This window comes from Poecile atricapillus, chromosome 2, assembly GCF_030490865.1.
Source record: "Poecile atricapillus isolate bPoeAtr1 chromosome 2, bPoeAtr1.hap1, whole genome shotgun sequence".
Classification (NCBI taxonomy): domain Eukaryota; kingdom Metazoa; phylum Chordata; class Aves; order Passeriformes; family Paridae; genus Poecile; species Poecile atricapillus.
In genome coordinates, this window is record NC_081250.1 from 14877879 (window position 1) to 14899853 (window position 21975).

The 21975-nt window shown below is 36.5% G+C and overlaps 1 protein-coding gene across 2 annotated transcripts in view; it reads right to left on the minus strand.

Moving 5' to 3' along the window:
• ZEB1 (zinc finger E-box binding homeobox 1) overlaps window positions 1–21975 on the minus strand; it is a 123254-nt gene that overhangs the window by 23230 nt on the left and 78049 nt on the right. For both annotated transcript variants that reach the window (XM_058831840.1, XM_058831841.1), the window contains exon 2: window positions 830–1030. In XM_058831840.1, the coding sequence (XP_058687823.1) occupies window positions 830–1030 (201 nt within the window). The remainder of the gene's footprint in view (window positions 1–829; window positions 1031–21975) is intronic.

The window sequence follows — 21975 nt, forward strand, 5'->3', positions numbered from 1 at the left end:
GCTTTCCATTTATTTAGATGTGAGGTCATGCACTGTGTACTAAACCACCACTGTTAAAAGGTGGACACTAGGAATTGTGGCTGGAGTTCAGATACAAACAGGGATATGCTGGAAAACATTCCGTATCTTTCAGGGCATTAAGGTCAAATTCCACAATAAATTCAACTAATTTATGCATTTATCCCAATTTGGCTCAAAAGTAAGCATGCTGTGTGATATTATGAAACTCACTATCTGATTCCACAGTAAAAAAAGGCCCATTTCCTCTCTGCTTAAAATTTTCAGCTGCTAAACCTGACGCATAATATGTGCAACATTTACCTCCTTCCAGTGTTTTCAAAAGAATGATTCATTATGACTTACATAGCCAATTCTAAAGCTAATCAGCTGATTTTTTTTTTCTGCCTGTGTTTTACAAGGAAAAAGAGAGAAATTAACACCTGACTTTTTTTAATGTTTTTTGTTTACTGCTTACTCCTCAAGCTGAGCCAATCCTGAGCCTTACAAGGAGCTCTGGCAGAGACCTGCCAGGCAAAGACTTGAAAAAAACCGAAATCTAGTAACTAGTCTCTAATCAGCCTTTGGAATGCTGCATCTACAGACTGGAAGCTCCTGTTAAACAATGCCAATGGAATTAATCCAACTCTGAATCTGCTTCAAATAATAAATGAAGAACATGAAGTATGGTATAATAAACATTATATATCCTCTTTTTTGATTGTGAGTATCACATGTTATTACAGTAATAAAGGAACCAAAAAAAAGTTCAACTGAATCTTCATTTTAGAAAACTTTATTTACATATTATCACCAGTAGAAATGAACATACCTTCATCTTCCCAGCAACAGTTTGTACTCCCTTCTCTTTCACTGTTTTCTGGTAACACTATATGGTCGGTTGGCAAGTCATCTTCTGGCACACTAGCATCACAGTCTGCTGCATCCGTTACACTTTCCTCTTCCACTATATGCAATTTATCTTCATCATCTGAATCTGAGTTTGCTTCTACCACATTGTTGTAATTGGTGACTGTGAAGAGACAAAAACAAAATACTTATCAACATACTCTTAACTGATGGCATGGAGGTCCAAAGCTTTCAGTAATCTGGCCAGGGGACATACATTGGGCATCTCCATGGGGTCACATTATTATTGCTTCTTGCCCAATGGGGATGGCATTGCCTTGTGAGCAACTTGGCCGGAATGTTGGCACACAAGGAGCACCCGACAGCTCCTGGGCTCCTGCCACCTCTCACATGCACACCCACCATAAGGCTGCACAAGAGAAGGCAGTGGGCAACTCCAAAGTTGGAGCCATAGTGGAGCAAGAGAATTCCAACTGGATCACTCCAAGGTGGATGCCAGTGTTGCCGTATGTCTCATTTATGATTATTGTAGCACTGAAGACCCATGGCCCCAGGTGGAGCATCCTGCAGAGAAGGCAGCCCACCTCTCTAAGGGTCCAAGGGAGTCAGTCCTTTCCTGCAGGCACACAATGTGCTCCCCCAGCCCAGCCTCCCACTGCCTCCTCCTGTAACCAGTGCCACCCCATGCTCTGGCTGTGGGAATCACAGTGAAACAAGCGGGAACAATAATGAGATTGAATTCAGAATGGCTTAAGTACTCCTAATCCAAGCTAAAATGCTCTTGTAGTTATACCCACTAAAGACTCAGCAGGATGAATGTGAAAGGAAAAATCACAGAGATCACTTAGACAGGGAATCTCACATAACATTTGCCCAGTTACCCTGAAAAGGTAATAACTCTACTTTCTTAGCCTGGAGAATATATTGCAAGAGTCTTTGGACAAAGGATTACATGACAATATATATGTTTCTGTCATATGGGAGCAGATTATTATTAAAATAGTCTTCATCTGTAAGCACAAAAGATCAGTTAGGGCCATTTCACCTTAAATGTAATGAACTGTAAGCAAACTGTATTAAAAAAAATCACTTTCACAATCTGTTTAAATGTCTTGTTACACTGCAGTTACTATGAAACCGAACTACATCGGTATTATTTCTTCACTGCCAAGTTGGAACTTCTTACTAAAATGCTGCAAAAGACAGTCTAAGAAAGAGCATAGATTTATAGATGGATAAACCAACAGGATTTGGCTGCAACAGTCCTTCAATGATTATCAGAACTGTACCTGGGAGGCACATAATCATGGTACTTTATGATACCTGCAACCTGTCACTGTTAGTTCACAAGAAGCCAGACTGATTCTTTCATATGAAATACTGCCTATTAAGGCAGATAAATAGCAAACCAGACTCCTGCTCTTCTGAAGTTAGCTCTTTTTTTTTTTTAAAGTTGATATTTTAGTCATTTAAAAATGCATGTAACCAGGAAAAGTGAGTAACATTATGAACAGATAGGCTACTATCTCATTTCCTTCCAATTCAGGAGAAAAATGTCTCATCTAAAACATGCTTGAGAATGACAAAAGAGGCTTTTGAATTTAAAACAATCATTCAGTGGTACCATATTTTACACTGTGCTATTTGAAAAATGTAGTAACTCCCCACTACTCATGGAATTGGCATCTTCTAAAACAGCAAATTTAGGCAAATTGCCTAAAAAACATCTGGTCCATTTCAATTCATAAATAGATATTCACTTAATATCCTGTAACTGATTCTGCAAAGTAAAATACCTACTGTAAGTGATGCTATAATACCGCGTGATATAAAAGACATACTAATATAGAAGATGTACTCCCTCATCAAAGCAGAAGAGATTAATGAATTTATTCTCCTGAGAAGTAGTAAACGCAACTTTAAAAAAGTGTGAGAACAGACATAAAACAAGAGGAAGTGGAAAATAATTTTAGCCTTTTCTCTTGATTGAGTTTTACTCTGAGGCTTAGAAGCAGAGGATTATTAATATAAAATAGCAATGTATTTACATTTGCCACACATGAAACAGATCATTAAAAGTTGGGATCAAAATTTATAGGGATAAGTTCAGGTGTAGATAATGAATACTTTATTTTTTAAAAATAAATTTCCTGTTTAGTTTAGGATATGGTGGCATTCCTTATATTAGACTTAGAGTGCTTTTATGGAAAACAAAACCATAATCAAATACTTTCTCTTCAAGAATTAGACTTATGGAGGAAAAAATGTTTCTTCTCTCCTCATCAAATGTATTACAGATATATTCTATTCATTATGGCTCTCCTCACCTTGAAACATTTCCATACATCCTCACTATACTCAAGTGCCAACTCTGCAAAAGTTAAAAACTCCTCCTTCCTCATAAAAAGCGAGGAACAAATGGTCTTTGGGATTTCAGTTTCTTTCACTAAAAATCGGTTGTCAACAAGGCAAGATTATAAAGCAAACAAGAAATCTGCCTCTGGCATTCCTTTTTATCTCTCCCCAAAATGGTTTGGGGAAAATAAATCTACCAAAGCTGCATCTAAAAGGTCTCAGCACACTTGGGGCAGCCAGGCAACCTACCACCAAACACAGCAGAAAGTCAAGCACTTAAAATGACAGAACCACTCATATACCTACACATAATTTTAATTAAATGAAAACATGCTGCTTTCCTTCTGCAAGATCCATGCCTCATCTAGTTCAGTGATAGAAAATAGGAAGGGAATGCTCAGTTTTATGGAGTGAACTGAGTATTTGTAGCATTCTGCTTCATTTGTTTAGATTGCAAAGTGATTGCTCATACTTATTCCCTTCAGCCAGCAGTGTTCCCAAAGCTTCCCTTATAGAATGTTAGCCAGAATGGGGTTCCATATTATATATTATAATGTATGGCATATGCTCATATGCAATATATTGTAAATATATATTGCATAATGACATGATTATATCTTTTATATTCTATATAATTTCCTTACATGGTGTTCAGCAGGAAGGCTTCAAAACATATAATTAACTGAACTGCAGTAGGTTGATGCTATCTCCATTCTGCAGATTAGAACTTGAGTGTTTAAAACCCAGAAAAGTCTTTTGGCAATCCTGGCATTGCCACATCAGTGCAGGGCACTTCAGGCTGTATTTTACAGAGGACTTTGCATTTATACAGCATTTTACACATTCAAAGCACACTTGTGTCCATTCCAAATGCAGCTGTGCCCAGAGCCCAGGTACCTTGGCCCGTGTGCCACAGCAAGTAGAAACATAGAGATCACTTCCAAATAAGTGATCTCCCAGAATCACATAAAACCTCTTTCAAAATCAGAAAGTAAAATCTAGTCTTTCTGTGGAGCTTTCAAACGCCCTGGAGAGAGTGCTTTTGATTCCTGCAGCCCTCCACTTAAACTACTATGCTTTCCAGCAATTAAGGCAAGGGTTCTGGAGGCAACAGCTCCCTTTAATAAACACCCCTGTTTCATTCTCTGGACAGCATTCCTCCTGTGAAAAAATTAGGTGATCACATAATTAAAGATGTTATCGTTATGCATACATGCAAGAGACAAATTAAAACAGTTTGAACAATCTTCATTTTGACATTTTCCAACTTTTTTTGAATGCTCAGCTTTCAAAGTCAAGTGTTTTATTTCACAAAATGTGTTACATTCTTTAATGGAAATGATGGTTAAAAAACCAATCAAACCCTGTAATTTACTGTATTTTTAGCTAATTAAAATGAAAATCAAATCTCATTACATGATACCATACTGATACCTTCATGGCTGCAAATCTTAGCTTTAGCAATGCAGATTTGCTCCTGGTGCCCTACAAGACTAATGGGTGGTAGTAGGAAGTTACTCAGACAGGTTTTGGCTCCATGTTTCACAGGAACTATGGCATCTGGCATTCAATTCTAGGGATAATCATCCTCCCCCTCTCCTTTCTTCAGTTCACTCCTAGAGCCAAATTTAGACCTTCCCTATCTGTACATAATTTTGTGTGCTTTCTCCTTTCATCCTTGATGCTTCCTCAGAATAGTCACCAGTGAAAGAAGAGGACAACAAACTCACAAGCCTCGCTCAACGCCTGGCGCCACAGTAGCTGCTGAAGTTAGGAGGAATAAATTTCATTAAACCTTTCTGGATAAAGATTGAAGTGTACTCAATACAAAAGCAATATGTAGAGACAACTGCTTACAATCTCTGAAAGAAATTCAATAGACTATACATAAATGATGACTTCTAGGGACTTCTAATTTGGCAAAATATTCCATGCAGAAAATCAAACACACATAAAACCTTGCCTGGAACAGTTATGGCTTCCCAGTGAAGGAGCTACAAATTTTTACAGGCTTCAGTACTATTTACTTTTAGTTAATGTCATTTAAAAGTAGTGACTAGCTAAATAAAATAATTCAGCCTGGATCACAGAAATCTGGCACCAACAGCAGTCAGTGTCTCCACAAGGAGACATTGCTCTGTGAAAAGCAAGGACAATTACAGAGGTTACGTCACCCTTGGTCACCACAGCTCCAGGGATGGCCATCAGCCGCAGGGGACAAGCAGCAGACCACTGAGGGGTGTCTTATCTTTAACTGTAAAAGCTACAAATCACAAACCATGGCTGTAATCTGCTGAAGACAGGTCACCAGACAAGCATGTATGATGCATGGGCCTACTCTGTTTAATATACAGTATGACACCTCATCCAAATTTTACATTATTGAAGTTTAATTACAGATTTCAGCTTTACTTTCACAGATGAATAGAAAGCCTCAACAAACATAAATTACACTGAAGACTAAATATTTATTCAATAAAGCAAATTTTTATATCATTACTATATAACATCTGAAATAATTATGAGATAGTAATTAAAAATACATTTTATGAACCATAATTACTTTTTCTCCTCTTGATCACTTTCTTGATACAGTATCCTTGTTCTTAAAGAACAAATTATTATCTGTAGTTGAAACCTTCCTTGCTCTAAGAACAAGTGACTGCAAAATGAACTGCAGAAAATGAGGTTCGCTTTTGGGGTTTTTACAGTCCTAAATGCAAAGCAGATGTATGACGTTGCACAATTCTAATTAAAAAAGAAATGTGCTTAGATGGAAATAATGATTAAAGACCTAAAACAGATATATATTATTTTGCTGGTTGAATACAGGTGTGAAACTGAGATACGTATGTCAAATTAAATCAAACATGGTATGTGAAAGGAAAAAATTGCTAGTTGCTGACTTAAAACCAGTAAACCCAGGAAATTCAAGGTGAACAGTAATACTGTGGTGATGAAAGACTATAGGATTCATTGTTTCTATAACATAATGGGTGAGTCCTCAAAAAGACAATTATATTATTATTGCCACCTGGATGGCAACAGAAGGAAATCTTTTTAAAAAACTGTCAGCAGTTACCCGCTCACCACTCCCCCATCCAGACCTGCCCTCGGAATTATTAGATTACATGAAAGATGACATTCCCAACACAAGGAATGACAATCCTTGTCAACAATCAAGTTGATGCCACTCAACAAGGTAAAAACATACATGGTGGAATATGCATCAGAATAATCTGAGATCAGGTGGCAAGAGGACAAAACTGCACTAAAAAGTGGACAGAATTCCACAGAACTAAGGGAAAGTGCCTAACATGTAATACCGGGATACGGAAGGCTGCTTTGAACCTGCTAAAACCTTTTATTCAATACTTGACCATGGTCATTTATGTAGCATCTGGTCCAGCACTCTCACTAGCTGCCTTTTGTACACCTCTCCACACTTAATCAAAAAAATCCTACTTCCTTCCACTAAACAAAAAACTTTTAGGAATTCGTGAGTTAACACAAACACTATTGAATTTTTTTAAGATGTTGAACACGTAACCAACGCATCTGAGTTGTGTGAGCTCAGCATTGCAACACTGTACTGGCAGGGGATATAGAACAGCTGTGAGAGATTCTCATCTTTTAGAAATCCTACTTCTAAAAGCTCTTCCAAAAAAAAAAAAAAACCTGTGAATGCTCATGCATGAATACTCCTAGAAAGAAAGGTTTGATTCTACAAAATGGAACAACTCCTGTGCTCTCTGGAGTTCATTCCCAGTTCATGGATTTCTGCTCTGACAGCCTACAATCATCTTTTGGAAACCATTTACCCTCTGTCAGCCCACCTGAAAATCTGCTCCTATATACTATTTAGCTCTAGTGCAATATTTAAGCAAAAGATATTGTGAAGTCTAAAACCTAGTCATTTAGCATTCAGTATTTTATACTTAGATTTTAGGGTGTACTATTAATTTTGTTACTACTCCTGAATGAAATGCCATACTTTCAACTTTACACTGCTCTGAGCTGCCCAGGGTCTTTGGTAAAGCTAGACCTCTATATTATTTTAATATTTTTCCTCTGTTTAATACATACACTTGACATGCAATAATATATACAGAGCCATGCTACCATCTGAAGCAGAAACATGAGAAAGAGCTTAAGGAAAAATAAGGCATATGCTCATGCTTCTATTAAAATTCTCTGCTTGGAGTTTTTTGGCTTCTGGAATTCCTAAATGACTTGTGTTGTCTTCATACCTAAGATCTTAATTTTCTGTGAATTTGTCTGCTTACTTATTGAATTCATGAAAATCTTGGCATCCACATTAGTCTGAGGCAAGCAGTTTCACAGCTCTGTGTTGTGGGCAGAGTAAGTTTCTTCTGTTGATTTTGAACCTGCTCTGCACTACATTCAGTGGGTGTCCATTGAATTGCCCTCCTTGTGTGCTCTATGCCATCCATGATTTTACACACATCGTGTCACCCTCCCCTACAATGCCATGGGTCTTTGTTTGCTTGCTACCCATGAAGAAATTTTTCCACTGATCATTTTTGCTGCACCTCTCTGGACCTTTTGTTCTGCTGCATCACTGTGTTAGCAGGGGGAGAGGAGACAATCTAGAACTGCAGTTAGCATTCATCTTGGATTAGAACGGCAGGACAGAAACACACTGTTTTCTTCGCTATTCCTTTTCTAACAACACAACCAGATTTCTAGGACTTTTCTTGACTTCCACAAGTAATTAAGCTGGCATTACTAAAAGTTTATTATCTGTAAACACAGAAGTGCTGTTCCTGAATGGTAACAATCAGCTCAGAATCCATCACAGGACTCTTCCTCAACATACACTGCTTCATTTTTATCCATCTACAATTTTACCTGCCATACTACTGGCTTGAGTATGTGGAAGCACTGTCATTATTTCCCAAACAAATACAAACAACCCTTAGTGAAAATATTTGCTGCTTCACACTCATGTCACTGCCTCTATCAGCAGCAGGGTGATTTCCTGTAGCACTGGGATGGCCAGCAGTATTACAGAGGAGAGTGGAGGCAGCAAAAAACATTCCATTAGGTAGTCTGTTGAATTCAGTAAAAAAACACAATGAGATCTCATTACGTGCAAAGTATGAGGAAACCGTATTATACTCTCAGTTAAATTGTTCAGGAACAAAAACCATGCCAGAGATTAGTTTCTGAAACAATCCATTTAAAATTTAATTTAAGAACATACTTGCAATTTTCAGAAAAGTCATTCTGCTTTTAAGAACAGCGTATGTGCTATGACTGTGGAGAACAGAACTGTATTTTATATATAAAAGCTTGACTCATGTTGACTTCTATTTGTGTAGATACACACACACGTGAGTGTGCTCACACAAGTACAGGGCAACTGGATTCAGACCTTCCTCTGCCTGAAGGAATAAAATCTCCCACACAAGTTTATATAAATATATGATTAGTGGGAAAAATAAAAGTCGGAATATTTATATGTACCAAGTACATTTCTGATAATTTTGTTTAACTAATAAAAACCTCTTTCAAAATATCTTTACACCTCTTAACTGAATTCTAGTCAAACGCAGGTTGAGTAGCTTGACACACTTTGATTGACTATTCCAACACATTAAAACACATTAAAACCTATAAAATTCAAGAATCTTAATAAGCACTAAGGTATATTAATCACCTCAATACATATGCACTGGATTATTTGGTCTTCAGGTCAACTCAAAGAAACTTTGAGCTTAAAATAAATGCTTTGCAAGCAGACTTCAGACTAAAATGTGCTCTAAATGCTTTACCCAGAGGGAGACTGGATATTTAGTTTGGCTTACCCAACATACATTAAAATCAATGACGTAAATAGAATTTCCCTGTTTGTCAATTTTAAATTATGATTTTAAAATCAATCAGATTTGACACTAAAGAAAACCCTGGCCCTCAATGTTGATGGCAAAGTCTGGAGTAAAGTCTGTTAATCTAAGTCAGGAGCAATTCCCCAGAACAAGGGTAACGGCTGGCACTACACTTCAAGATGACATAAGTGATACTTGGAGCAAATATTCCAGTCTCAGTGAGAAAATTTTCTGTTGGTTGCCCTTGTTCTTATCATCATGTCAGTTTCAGGTAACTTAGTCCTACATGCAAAATGACTTTGGTACAGGACACTTTGGTCGTGTACTACTTGGAAATGCAGGACATGCTCAAGGCTCCCCAGTGGGGCAGACATGGTGGAAGTTTTGCCACCACTGGTGCCTTAGTGCTACTTGTTACAAATGTGTTGAACTTATAAGGGCAGGAAACTCCAAAAATCAATATGAGAGTTTAACTGTATGTAGAAATGATATGAGTCCAGAGATGAGAAGCAAAGAGTATACACAGACAAGCATTTCAAGTGTTTAGCTTTGGTCCAAAAATAATCTTAAATACAGGAAACATATGCTTATGTATACATACATACATACTTACATACATATTTTCAGTTTTGATGGCCTAAAGTTAGATTTGGAAAGGAATACCTGTATCATAATACAAAAATAACCTGCTTTTGAAATATTTCTCTTATTAGGACTCCTACAGAAAAGTAACTTAAGTATAATTTTCACCATGCTGCTTTGAGACTCTTCATTACTCTGCAGCTCTTCTGTGTTAAAAATTGCAACTTTATGACTTTACAAATGAAGTGTTTCAGTCTTTCAGTGACACAAAGGGACATGCAATACTAAATTCTCTATTGGATTTGCAAATGATGGTCATTTTTCTAATGAAAAAGCTAACTATTGTCCAAATGTTCTCTCTTTATAGTCTCTGGATTGACGTAAATGCTACATGCAAATACAAAAGTTATCTGTGGCAGCATAATTTGAAAAATGGTATTACTACAAGTATTTGAAAATACTATAAATGGTCCCACAAGAAAGAAATTAACCTGCAAAAACAAGACAGCCGAAGGTGTATGAGAAAATTAACTGTACCCTTTGCCTGTTATCACCACTGTACAATCCAAGGTTTCTACAAATGAGAACTTAACTCTTCTGTCTGTGTAATTCCATGTCACCTGCTGCTGTCAGAAAGCTTTACAAAAACTTATAGGAAATTTAATACTTTATGAAACTATTCATAAAAGCATGAAGCAGTGAAAAAACAACCATATCCCTCCATGCATTAAAAAAAAAATAAAAATCTCTACTTTCACTGCAGCTTTAAACACTCAGGAGAAGCTGTGTACCACTAATGCTTCTCTCTCAGGGCTCCCCCATTTCCCATGCTGTCCCTCAGGGAGCCACGGAAAATGCAGAGTAGTGTTCACTCAATATAGGTGACAAAAATTCTACTATGCAACATGGAAGATTTTACAAATATTTATATTTGTGAATGCATTTGGACAAAATAAATATCAAACAGAAAGTGGGAGTAGATATGTAATGCACAGACATGAACTTTTGATTAAATCTGCACTCTGTCTATTTTTCATTATCTAAAGAACACACAATTTTTCCATAAAGTTGCACAGGCCTAAATAAAAAACACTGATGTTAATGATTTAAAAAAAACCAAATAAATCTGAACTTTCAAAAATATACTGCAGGGACCAATTCTGGGTAGGTAGCAATGTTTCAATCACTGTCTGATTAAACCAAAGAGGCAAAAAATAGAAACCTTTTCCTTGTATCCTGTGAAATTGCTGGTAAGTTTGGATTTCCATCACCAGTATTAGTTATACAGTTTATCATCTTACTCAGAAGACTGGAAAAATTCATCTGCACACCCAAATCTGCTCCTCACAGCTGAGTACAGTCTGAGAGCTGCAAAGGTTTACTGCCTCCAAGACAACTGAGCGCTGTGATCATAAAAATCAAGTGTAATGTATAAATATCTGAGAAACCTTCATCTTTTAGTACCTCCAATTACTGAACAAATGGAAACAGTGAACTAAACTGACGAAAGGCTAAGAGGAAGAAGTATGTCCATGCATTACATAGAACGTTTAACTCTTCAAAAATTACCTATCCACTGGTGACTGTACCAATCTGCTCCATGTTCAAAATACTTTTAACTCCAGACAGCTGACATTATTTTCTTTATAAAACTTCTCAGATATTGAAAAAAATTAGCTAGGAGATGCTTTCAGGAGATAAGACCTTTAATGACTTTCTCAGAGACAGGTTATTGAAAAGATGATTAATTATTATATAGAAATTAACCCTTGCACACAGAGAAATGCCACCAACCAAAGATAAGCCACAAAAAATTGTCTCATCATTAACGGGCACTAGGTATCAATGGGTTCCAATCATTTGGGAAAATGTGGTAAGAGGAGCTTATTTGACTGCAGCAAGATGGAGACATTAATTTTAAGATACATACAGGCATAAACCACACACACCAAAATTACATACAAGTTCTCTCATACTGACCAACTTCCTGTACAAGTGTGATATCCTATTTCTGGTCACGACTGCAGCATAAATTGAACACAACTCTAACACGGTTGCTTTAGATTTATCCTCATTAAAGACTTAATCTGAATTAAAATTTGATAATTACCTTAATCCATGCTGAAAAACTTGACAGCCACATTTTCTACAGCCACAGCATTGTACATAAAAAGTTGGGTTAGTAGAAATTATCACTTGTAAACAAATCAACTCCATGATGCCACTCAATCCCTCAATCAATTCAGATACCATTAGGCCAGGTTAATTCTTCAGGAAGACACAGTTGACATGTTTATATAAATGTATGTATTTCATAATCCTGGTTATTTTATATAACATTCTTACCTAGGCTTATAGACAGTAAATATTTATTTGAGGGATAATAAAGAGACTACAATACAGGAATACCAGTTTGGCTTTAAAATTTTGAGATCCTCTTAAATATAAGCAGAAGGATGATACTCCAATGGCACATTTTATACATGAGAATAGCCTATGACAGAAATTTTTTCTTGTCCCAAAATTTTTATGACTATCATAAGATGCCACTAGAAATGTCTTCAGCATTATGAAAATTTAATATATGGCACACATATCACTGAAATTAATCACATGCTTGTGAAGCTCTGACATTTTTTACTCAGTCCTAAATTAACAGAGCAATAAATGACGCAATTTTGAAGAGATGTTGCATAAATACAATCTAAATTAATAAACTATCAAAATGCATTTATTTAGAGAGTGCACAGATATATTTTCATTTCATATTTCACAACTTTTGTTTTTAATCTCCAAGTAATTTCCTCTTGAGAGAGAGGTAGTCTGTCAAATGCACAATGGTCATCTATTTATTCTGACTATAAGTTCAAACATTCCAGTATTTGAGTAGCTCCCCTGGCTGTTCCCTATTTATGACACATGCAAAGGGACTTTCTTTTATTTGTCTGTTAAGGTGACAAGTTACATTTTGGCTTCACTCTAATTCCACATTATAACAGAATAGCACTTTTAAATGGTGTTTTATGTTTCAGTTTTCAAAATATGTGTCCTGACCTTTAGATCCAGGGTAACTAAGTTGTAGTGATTATATATTATTATCATGACAGATTGTTATAGCAAAAATTCCTAATTCCACTTTTTTTTAAAAATAAATATTACAAAGAGGTGTTAGAATATCACAATGTAGATGAACACAGTTTTAGCATGTAATTTGGATGACCTGGCTTGCTACACACAGCTTTGTACCTTGACTAACATGAGTTTATTACGCATATTTATACATATATGCACATAATTGTTTGCATTTATATTCACAGCTAATCAACTAAAACATTGGCAGTAGAAAATTGCTGTCTGGGAGTGGTATGACAAGTTCCAAGTCCCTCCAATTTTTAACTGTCTACTTTATTTCTGCAATACTCATTTTTACGTTACAGATTTTTCACATTACTGATTTTCAATTCTTTTAAAATAAGAAATCACTGACCATTTATATAATTTATTTGTGTGAAGTGAGAAATAAAGCACCATGTAAATTCTAAGTGTGGCTTATTCTCTTTTCAAGATAATGAACAGCTATCATTCTCAGGAATCTACTACAGTATAGAAGCATGAAAAAAGAGATGGTCAAAAAATCCACAGTGGATTTACAGACTTTTACTGGATTTCAAGGATAGACAATCCCTGGCGTTCTCTTGAAACAGGTGGCTACATGAGATTATGAAAGGCCTCATTTATCCTGTTTAAATGGAAGTCTAAAGCTTAAGGAATAATTTAATTTTCGAAAGATGCATTCCATGAGGACTATATATATTGCTAAAACAGCAATGGGAAGTTTTATGTCAGTACATTTTATACATTTAAATAAGATTTTTTTACATTTATACAAATCAGAATGAAACTTAATTCGTATTTATGATATTATATTAAAGAAATAAACATATTTTGCTATACTAACCTCTTGAAAATACTTCAAAAGACTATGAATGGATTCCACAGCACACATTAGCAAGATGTTCTTTTTCTCTGATGATCAAGTAATTTATAATAGATGCTTCCAAAGATGGGGTTAACTTCTTTAAAACTGTAATCTGGATTTACACTGTTCCATTCCTGTACACAAATTGTTCACATACAGCTACTGAATCTCCCTGCAAAGGCCCTTCGACCCAGATGTTTTGATCAAAAACTGGACACACCAGCTCTTTGGCTCCCATGTTGAAGAATAACCCCTATATATCTATTGCAATATTTCACAGTCACTGTTAGCACATGCTTCAAGGGAAGTCTGGTTCCCAGAGAAGGTATGAGAAGAGAACATAATAAACTTCCAGGATTTACACAGCCATACTGACACTACAGCTGCTCTCCATCAGAAATACGAAGATTCAAATCAGCGTCAAGAAAGTGCTGCAAGAATGAAGAGGAACACATATAAGAGCCTCTTTCTGAAAAACACACATATATGGACTCTAGCATAAAGAAATAGTAAATTAGGCACTAGCCTAAGTTTAAAAAAAAAATTCTCATTCAGTTCTCAATATAAGTTACTCAGATGAACAAGCAAACTATTAAATGTTCTAGCAAACTGTTTCAGACTGTTTCTCTTGAAATGTGAAAAAACATCCTGAGAGAACAGCACTGCTAGCCTTGAAGAATGATACTGTATCAAAACAGTCTTAATGAATAAGAAAATATCCTGCAAAGCCAGGAACTTCAGAGCAGACATAACATGATGACACGATACTATCTCTGTCTGAACTTCCGTGGCAGAGTAAGCCAGGCAATGAGAGGCTGGAGAGCAGTGGCACAGGAAGGGACCTGGGGGTCCTGCTCCATGGCAAGTTGAACATGAGCCAGCAGTGCCCTGGCAGCCAGGAGGGCCAGCCCTGTCCTGGGGGCACAGCCGGGCAAGGGAGGGGATTGTCCTGCTCTGCTCTGAGCTGGGACAGCCTCTCCTCGAGTGCTGGGGCACTTCTGGGTGCCACGGTGTAAAAAGACATTGAGCTGTCAGAGGGTGTGCAAAGGAGGGCCATGAGGACAGTGAAGGGTCTGGAGGGGAAGCCATACGAGGAGTGGCTGAGGTCCCTTGGTGTGTTCAGATTGGAGAAGACTGATGGGAGATCACAGTGTGGTCTTCAACATCCTCACCAGGGGAATCCGAGGGGCAGGTACTGATCTCTTCACTCTTGTGACCAGTGACAGAACACAAGGAAATGGCATGAAGCTGTGTCAGAGTAGGTCTGGGTTGGATACCAGGTGAAGGGTTTTCACCAGAGGGTGGCTGAGCACTGGAACAGGCTCTCTGACTGGCAGAGCAATGGAGCAGGGGAAGGACACTGCCTTTCCTGCAATCCTGAAGGCTGCTGGCAGCCCCAGGGAGGGCTCCTACTCTTCCCTTCCTGAGCATCAGGGTTCTTTCCAAAAGACAACCCTTGCCTTTAAGCGTTATATTCCTCTGATTATAGTTCATTCCTGCATTTCTGAATCCTACCAGCAACAGAAATTCCTATCAACGGCTGAAAATTTATATATTGTTCAATGATTTAGGAAAATAATCTGCCTTTCTCAAGAGAGATGTCAAATTCACAAATAAACCCAGTACAGGGAGAAATGGCTGTAAATGACACAAGTGCCAGGATTTCTAACACTCTTATTTATTTTTTTCCTAATTTAAAGTATTTATGTACCTTAAAGAAGCAACGGCCAAGCAAGCATTTTTACAATCAGAAAAGAAATAGCTTTCCTTATTGAACAGAACTGAAGTAATTGGGTCTGTAATGTGACCGAGATCCAGAAAAAGCTGTTGCGTTGTCCACTGCTGCACCTCTGGAGAAACTCCCTCAGCTGCTTTGCTTCATTCAGCCTCATATTTGTTTCTTCATAAACTCTAATTGAATTATTCCTTACACTATTTTGCATTTTCCAACCATCAAAAAACCCCCCAAAACCCACAAACAAAAATATTTCTAATCTTTCACTCATTTGTTGCTACATTTAAAAAATATATAAAAGAGAGACTGCAGGTAATAATTATTTATATAATATTATCTGCAACTATTATTTGGAGTGTTGGCACAAAACAGTGGAAGGAAGCAAAGAGCTTTTTTTACTTTTTTCAGTTAGTGCTAACACAAGTGAAAGTGAGTTGAATGAACAGTAGCTAATAAGCCAATGCTAAAATGTTTCTTAACCATTCATAATTAATTTTTACAGTATGCAACTACATGATACACTGAATTTCTAAGAAAGCATGCACACGTTTGCACAGGATCAACACACAGCACAGTAAAACTTGTAAAAGGTTCCTAACAAAAAATACTTTAGAAAATTAAGCAAATAAAGAGGATTCAAAATATCAATTCATAAAAGAAAACTAAAATTTTAAATATGATATTGGAACTTACTGTACGGCGGGGGGGTTCCCAGACATGTTAATGGTGATGAATAACTGTATTCAATTTAGTCCAACACCTCCAAATTCCCACTGTCTACACAAGGATGAAGTCAAACATCTTGAGACTTTAATTTAAAAGAGCTTATCTGTTTCAAGCAAGGTTGAAATTCATACATAAGGTAAACAAACAGCAATAAAGAACAATCCAACAAAGGATCAGTTACAGGGTAGCTTAAACAGGGAGACTAGCTTCCAAAAAAATAAAAATTAATAAAAAGACCTTATCCACCCCCAATATTTATTCATGTAAATGACTTGACACACATTAGAGGCATTCTTAAATTTAATTTTGCCAATCTTTTGTAAACAAATTGAAAAGACAATTGGAAAGTAACTTAGACATGTCTGAGTTCAGATGAGTACTGAGGAAGACAGCAAGAAACATCTGGCAATCCCTGAAATTCAGACTTTGCTTTGTAAAGGTTACTACAAAAACAGTTGAACCCTAACAAACCTCAGTGTGTGGTTTACAGGTAAAACTCCTTTGTTTAGAAGGCAAATTATTTTCAAGCTTACTGTGCCAGGTCTCCTATGAAGAGACAGAAATTCTAAAAAGGAAGAGAAACTTCCAAATACCTTTTTAATTTTTTTTTACTGCTTCACAGACAGCATCTGAGAGATTTTTAAGAGCTATCTGGTTAGAATTACAAGCCAGATAGCTACTGAAGACAGCAAGGGCATAGTGTTACCTACAGCTACTTTAGTGTATGCAACGTTTAATTTTATAGACAGTATTTCTAGAGCAGATTTTAGTTTTTACAAATCTTATTTGCTCTATCAGAACACTGCAATTCACTGATACGCTACAAAGAGGAACAGCAGCAATAAAAACAATGCTCAAAAATATAAAACATTTTAACCAACTTACTACTCCATTTGTGAATCTTAAATGAGTTGGCTGTTAATAGCTCAGACATTAAACATCTCTAGTCTTACAACCTTTTATTTGCCAAGGGAAATAGAACAAGTAAACATGGAATTTGAAGAATTCAAATGTGATCAGACCTGACTTTTGGATCTTCTAAAAAGAAAAATGTATTTTCCAACCTCTGATGATTTTTCCAAGAACATGCCAACGCCCTTTCTTAAGACCTATCTTATCTTCTGTTCCTCATAAAAGCAGTTGAGACATCTTTATGGTTACAAACATAACTAAAATAAACAGGATCTCCTAGGGCAAACTGGAATTATGGATGGGGCTAGATCAATACCAGACTGGTTTTTCAGGGGAATTTAGTTTTTTTGAAGCTGTGATGCCATCAGAGAAAGGGGAGTGCATGGAAATGGACGGAGGATTAGAACACAAGCACAATCAGTGAGCTGAAGGCTACTGAGAAGTCATCACTGAATAAGAAATCAATTTACTAATGAAAAACAAATGGCCGTAATGAAGGTGGAAAGATGAGATGAGATGTTTAAAAACCCACTACTCTGCAAGGCTGCCTGACAGAAATAGCACTTCTGGGAAAGGCAGCACTAAAGGGGAAAAGACACATTTCCACTGTGTCAAGGATTGTATGGAAAGACTCTGTGCCCTAATTATCCTTTACCACAGAAAGCACAATACTCTGAGGTGTTACGGCCAGTATGAAGAGCTGACTGGTAAAAAGTCTAATGAAATAGCTGGAAATATTATTGTATATACCAGTAATAACCAAATATATCCATACTGCTCTAGGATTGGTTAAAGTTAAATCTTTTCTGTTTTCTGAACTCCATGAATCTTAAGAAAGAGAATTATTAGGATGAATCTTTCTGGTTAAAGACACCTGTAGAAACTTGAGAGATCTGTTGTGGACTGAGTAAAACTGGTAAAAACTGAGAAACACCTGTGAAATCTCATCCTACAATATTACGTTTTAAGCCAAACATGAGACCTGAGGTGAAATAAATATTTCTCTCTGAAAATATGAGTCAGTAAGTTTATCCTTGCCTTCAGAACACCCGTCTTTGTGCAAGCTGACATAAATAACATACTGGTTCTTTTTGGAGGACAAACAAACCAGAGAGATAAAGAGCAAAGAATTTAGAACAGACCCACAAGGCTTCACATTATAATTTAAATACAACATGACTTTAAAAACCCTTTAGCTTAAGAGTGAAAATCGACTTTGTTTTACCAGCTACATTTAGATCAATTAGTAAACACTGTAGTCTAATGGGAAGCAACAGGCTTTGGCCACTGCAGGTAATCGCCGTGCTCCAGAAAGCAGCAGCTGTAAAGGTGCTGTAACAATACATCATCTGGCTTGCTTATGAGGTCTGTTGATTAACAAACTCAAGGCCACACAAGGAAAGAGAAAAAAAACGAGGGAGTAGAGTAGGTAATTAAACTTTTCGTTTACTACACAGTGCACAGAAACACATGTGAACATTCCCCACACTGGCTTCATACCAGGTTCCTTCTCCAACATTACAATGCTGTAATACCACTCATATCTACTTAAAAACATAAAAAAACACAGAAGGAACCAAACTTTCTTAGCACAAAAATGATTTAAACTCCTTGTGTCTAGAAGTCTTGAACAATGACAGCGACTTTTGAGACTATCAGGGTGGCCAGGATGATGTAGAATTTAAAACAAAAATTCCAGATAAATTTAAGAATTTCAGACAAATAGTCAAATTGTAACGTGCCTGCTGTACTGAAAGGACAGCAGCACTGCATATTTAAGTAACCCAAAAGTGATGTTAAATATACAAGAGGAGATCAGAAAAGTTAGGAATCCCAAGGAAACAAAAAAACAAGACACTACTTATAGTATATATTAAAGCAAATCCTATGATGCTTAGCTCAACAGCAAATTCAGGTAATATGTTTTTGGATGAAAAAGTACAATCTTAGGGCCATTGCTTTGAGAATAAGACATACATAAACAACTTAAGTACAAGACAAAGTATTTCAGGCTCTTAGAAAACCATACAGAATTCCAGAACTTTGGTATTCCAAATGATTTTTTTTGATATGAAATTCTGCTTGTTTTGCAAAGCTTTTTGACATATACTCTACCTACATACTTGAGGAAAACTCACACCATATGACATTCAGATTCCTTTCTCCAGGAGAATTCCCAGTCATTTTGAGTGACTATCCACAATGGAAACACTCAACACTACAAACCAGACAACTCCTGAGTGGAACTTCATACCCATTTTTGGCCACCTGAAGCAGAGTTTTGAGGAAGCTGAGTGAACCAGAATAGCTGAAAACAATATTCTGTCATAATCTGAACACACCTAAGAAACAACATCCCTTCTCTGTAAAAAGTCCTATCTAGTTCTTAAGAACAGAAACAATGAAGATTAATTTCACAATATATTTATTTAAACAATATTCAGATCTTATAGTAGTCCATTAGCTCAGTGCACTCTGAATACTAATTATGCACTATCTCATTTTAGTGCTTTATGGAGTAAAACCTGTTAAATTATGAATTAATGCTTATGGAGAGATAACCTGTATGACAGCAATTTTGCTAGTACCAATTATTCTATTAAGAATTCTTAAAGGATCTAGCAAAATTATACATTCTTTCTGTAATTCTACTGTGTCCTGTACCATTAGACATAATAGTGCATTAGGATCAGTAACATGTTTTTAGTAATAAGCCAATACAAAAAAATGAATTTCTTCACCATTTGTTACACACTTTGAATAAACAGTTCTGATATTATAGCCAGGTCACTGCTAAAAGGAAGTGCTGTTATGGAGAAAATTTACTACCAATTTTTGTTTGCAAGAAACTTAAGATATACATGGAAGTCCCTGCAGTATTCTGACATATGCTCTCTGAAATAAACAAAAAGGTTTTATGTTTTATACTATCACCATGGGGTGTGCAGACCTACAAGAAACTACTTATTACCACAAGCCAAGACACAAGAGTGAAGAGGGGCTTTAATTACTGTTCACGTTTAAAACAGGTTGAATGAGATACTAGTGATGGCAGAGCAAAAGCCAGAAAGTTATTTGTCTTTTCAGCTGTATGGATAAACACTGAGTATTATCTGATTATCAGTCTTATCTATAAACTCATTGGTATCTATGTATGCTGTTACCAAAACCTAAATTATTTCAACATGACTTGCAAATAAGTAAGCCATGGTCCTTTTTTCCTCTGTTTTTATTTTGAAAAGCAATGAAAAAATTACTTCGTTGCATTCCCAAAGTTAGAGACATTCAGAATCCTAATCACAAATCAAAAACATCAGAGACCAGTCTTACCCTCATCAGAAAGACAGATGCCTGGCTGCTTAATCAAACATGTTTGGAGCAACACTTTTCATTCAGGAAGAACAACATCTGATTTTTGCAAGTAAAAATGCATTTGTTCACTCTTATTTTACTAACACACTATAGACAGATCATTAGGCACAAAGTAAGCAATCAATTAACTTTGTGCAGTTAAAGAAATAAACCCAAAATGTTTTTTTTAAATAATAAAAATGTCAGCCACATATACCTGTTCTATGCACTTGTCAAAATGCAGCTTCCCCTCAGAAAAATGAGGTACAACTGAGCAGCATAAACGTTCTAACAGCAGTTTAGCAAACAAGGAGCTGTCAACTTCCAATAAGCTATTATTCACACCTCTTTAATCACTGCCACAGAGTCGATTATAAATAGCCTCATACATTTTTAAATAAGGTCATTCTGAAATGAAACAACAAAGAGGGTAGTAAATATTCCAGTACATAAGCAATTTAAATTCTGCAGCATAACAGAACTGTGTGTTCTCAAATACTCAGTTTAAAGAAAGCCAACAAAACCTTTTATTAACTGGTGCAGTGTCAGACACGTAATCTCTGTGAGATCAATAAACCAGGCCAATTATGTGGTAGTTTGCAAACAGATCTGAAAGAAATGAAACTATTAAGACTTGCTCACAAAATCCAGCTTCAACAGCATTATTTACAAATATAAAGTAATACAAATTAAGTTAACACAATACACGGAACTGCATGAGTAAGTGTATTATGCAAACATTTCATACGAATATGAAGCAGCTTCTGTTTTCCCAGCAGAACAGCACAAAGAAACAACTTATGTAGAACCCTGATTCATATGAGACCGTATCCTATTTTTCCTGAGTTTTTAAATAATTAGAAATTAATGCACAAAGCAAGAAAAGATCTGCACAAGTTCTAATTTTTTCCCCTATTCCCCATATTTTCTGAGATTCAAGATTACTGGATAAAATGACAAATACAACAAGACAATCAATTCCTTATCAATTAGGCAAAAAAGGATAAAAATTATGTGGTTTTTTTTTTTTTTTCCTCAGAAGCACTATAATAGTTAAGTGGACCACAATTTAGATGTTAATTTTGCACTACAAGAAAAAGAAAAATTAGTAGGGAAAAAAATCCCAAATAATTCTCATTTTACAGACCCCACTCTTTGTTGTTACTGTGAGAAGTATTGGAACACTTCCTGTTACAAGCTTTACTTTTCTAACTTGATACTCATAGAATCATATAATATCCTGAGTTGGAAGGTACCCAAAAGGATCACAAAAGTCCAACTCCTGACGCTGCATAGGACAACCCCAAGAATGTCACCATGAGGCCAAAAGCATTGTCCAAACGCTTCAGGAACTCTGGTAGACAGCGGTCACAGCACCAGATGTGGGGAGCCTGTTCCAGTGCCCAACCACCCTCTGGGTTAAGAATCTTTTCCTAATATCAAAACTAAAATTCTCACCTGACACAGCTTCAGGCTGTTCCCTCAGGCCCTGTCACAGGTCACCAGTGAGAAAAAATCAGTATCTGTCCCTCCTCTTCCCCTCACAAAGGAGCTGCAGACAGAGGTGATGTCTCCTCACTCTCCTCCAGCTGAAAGCCCAAGTGATGTCAGCTGCC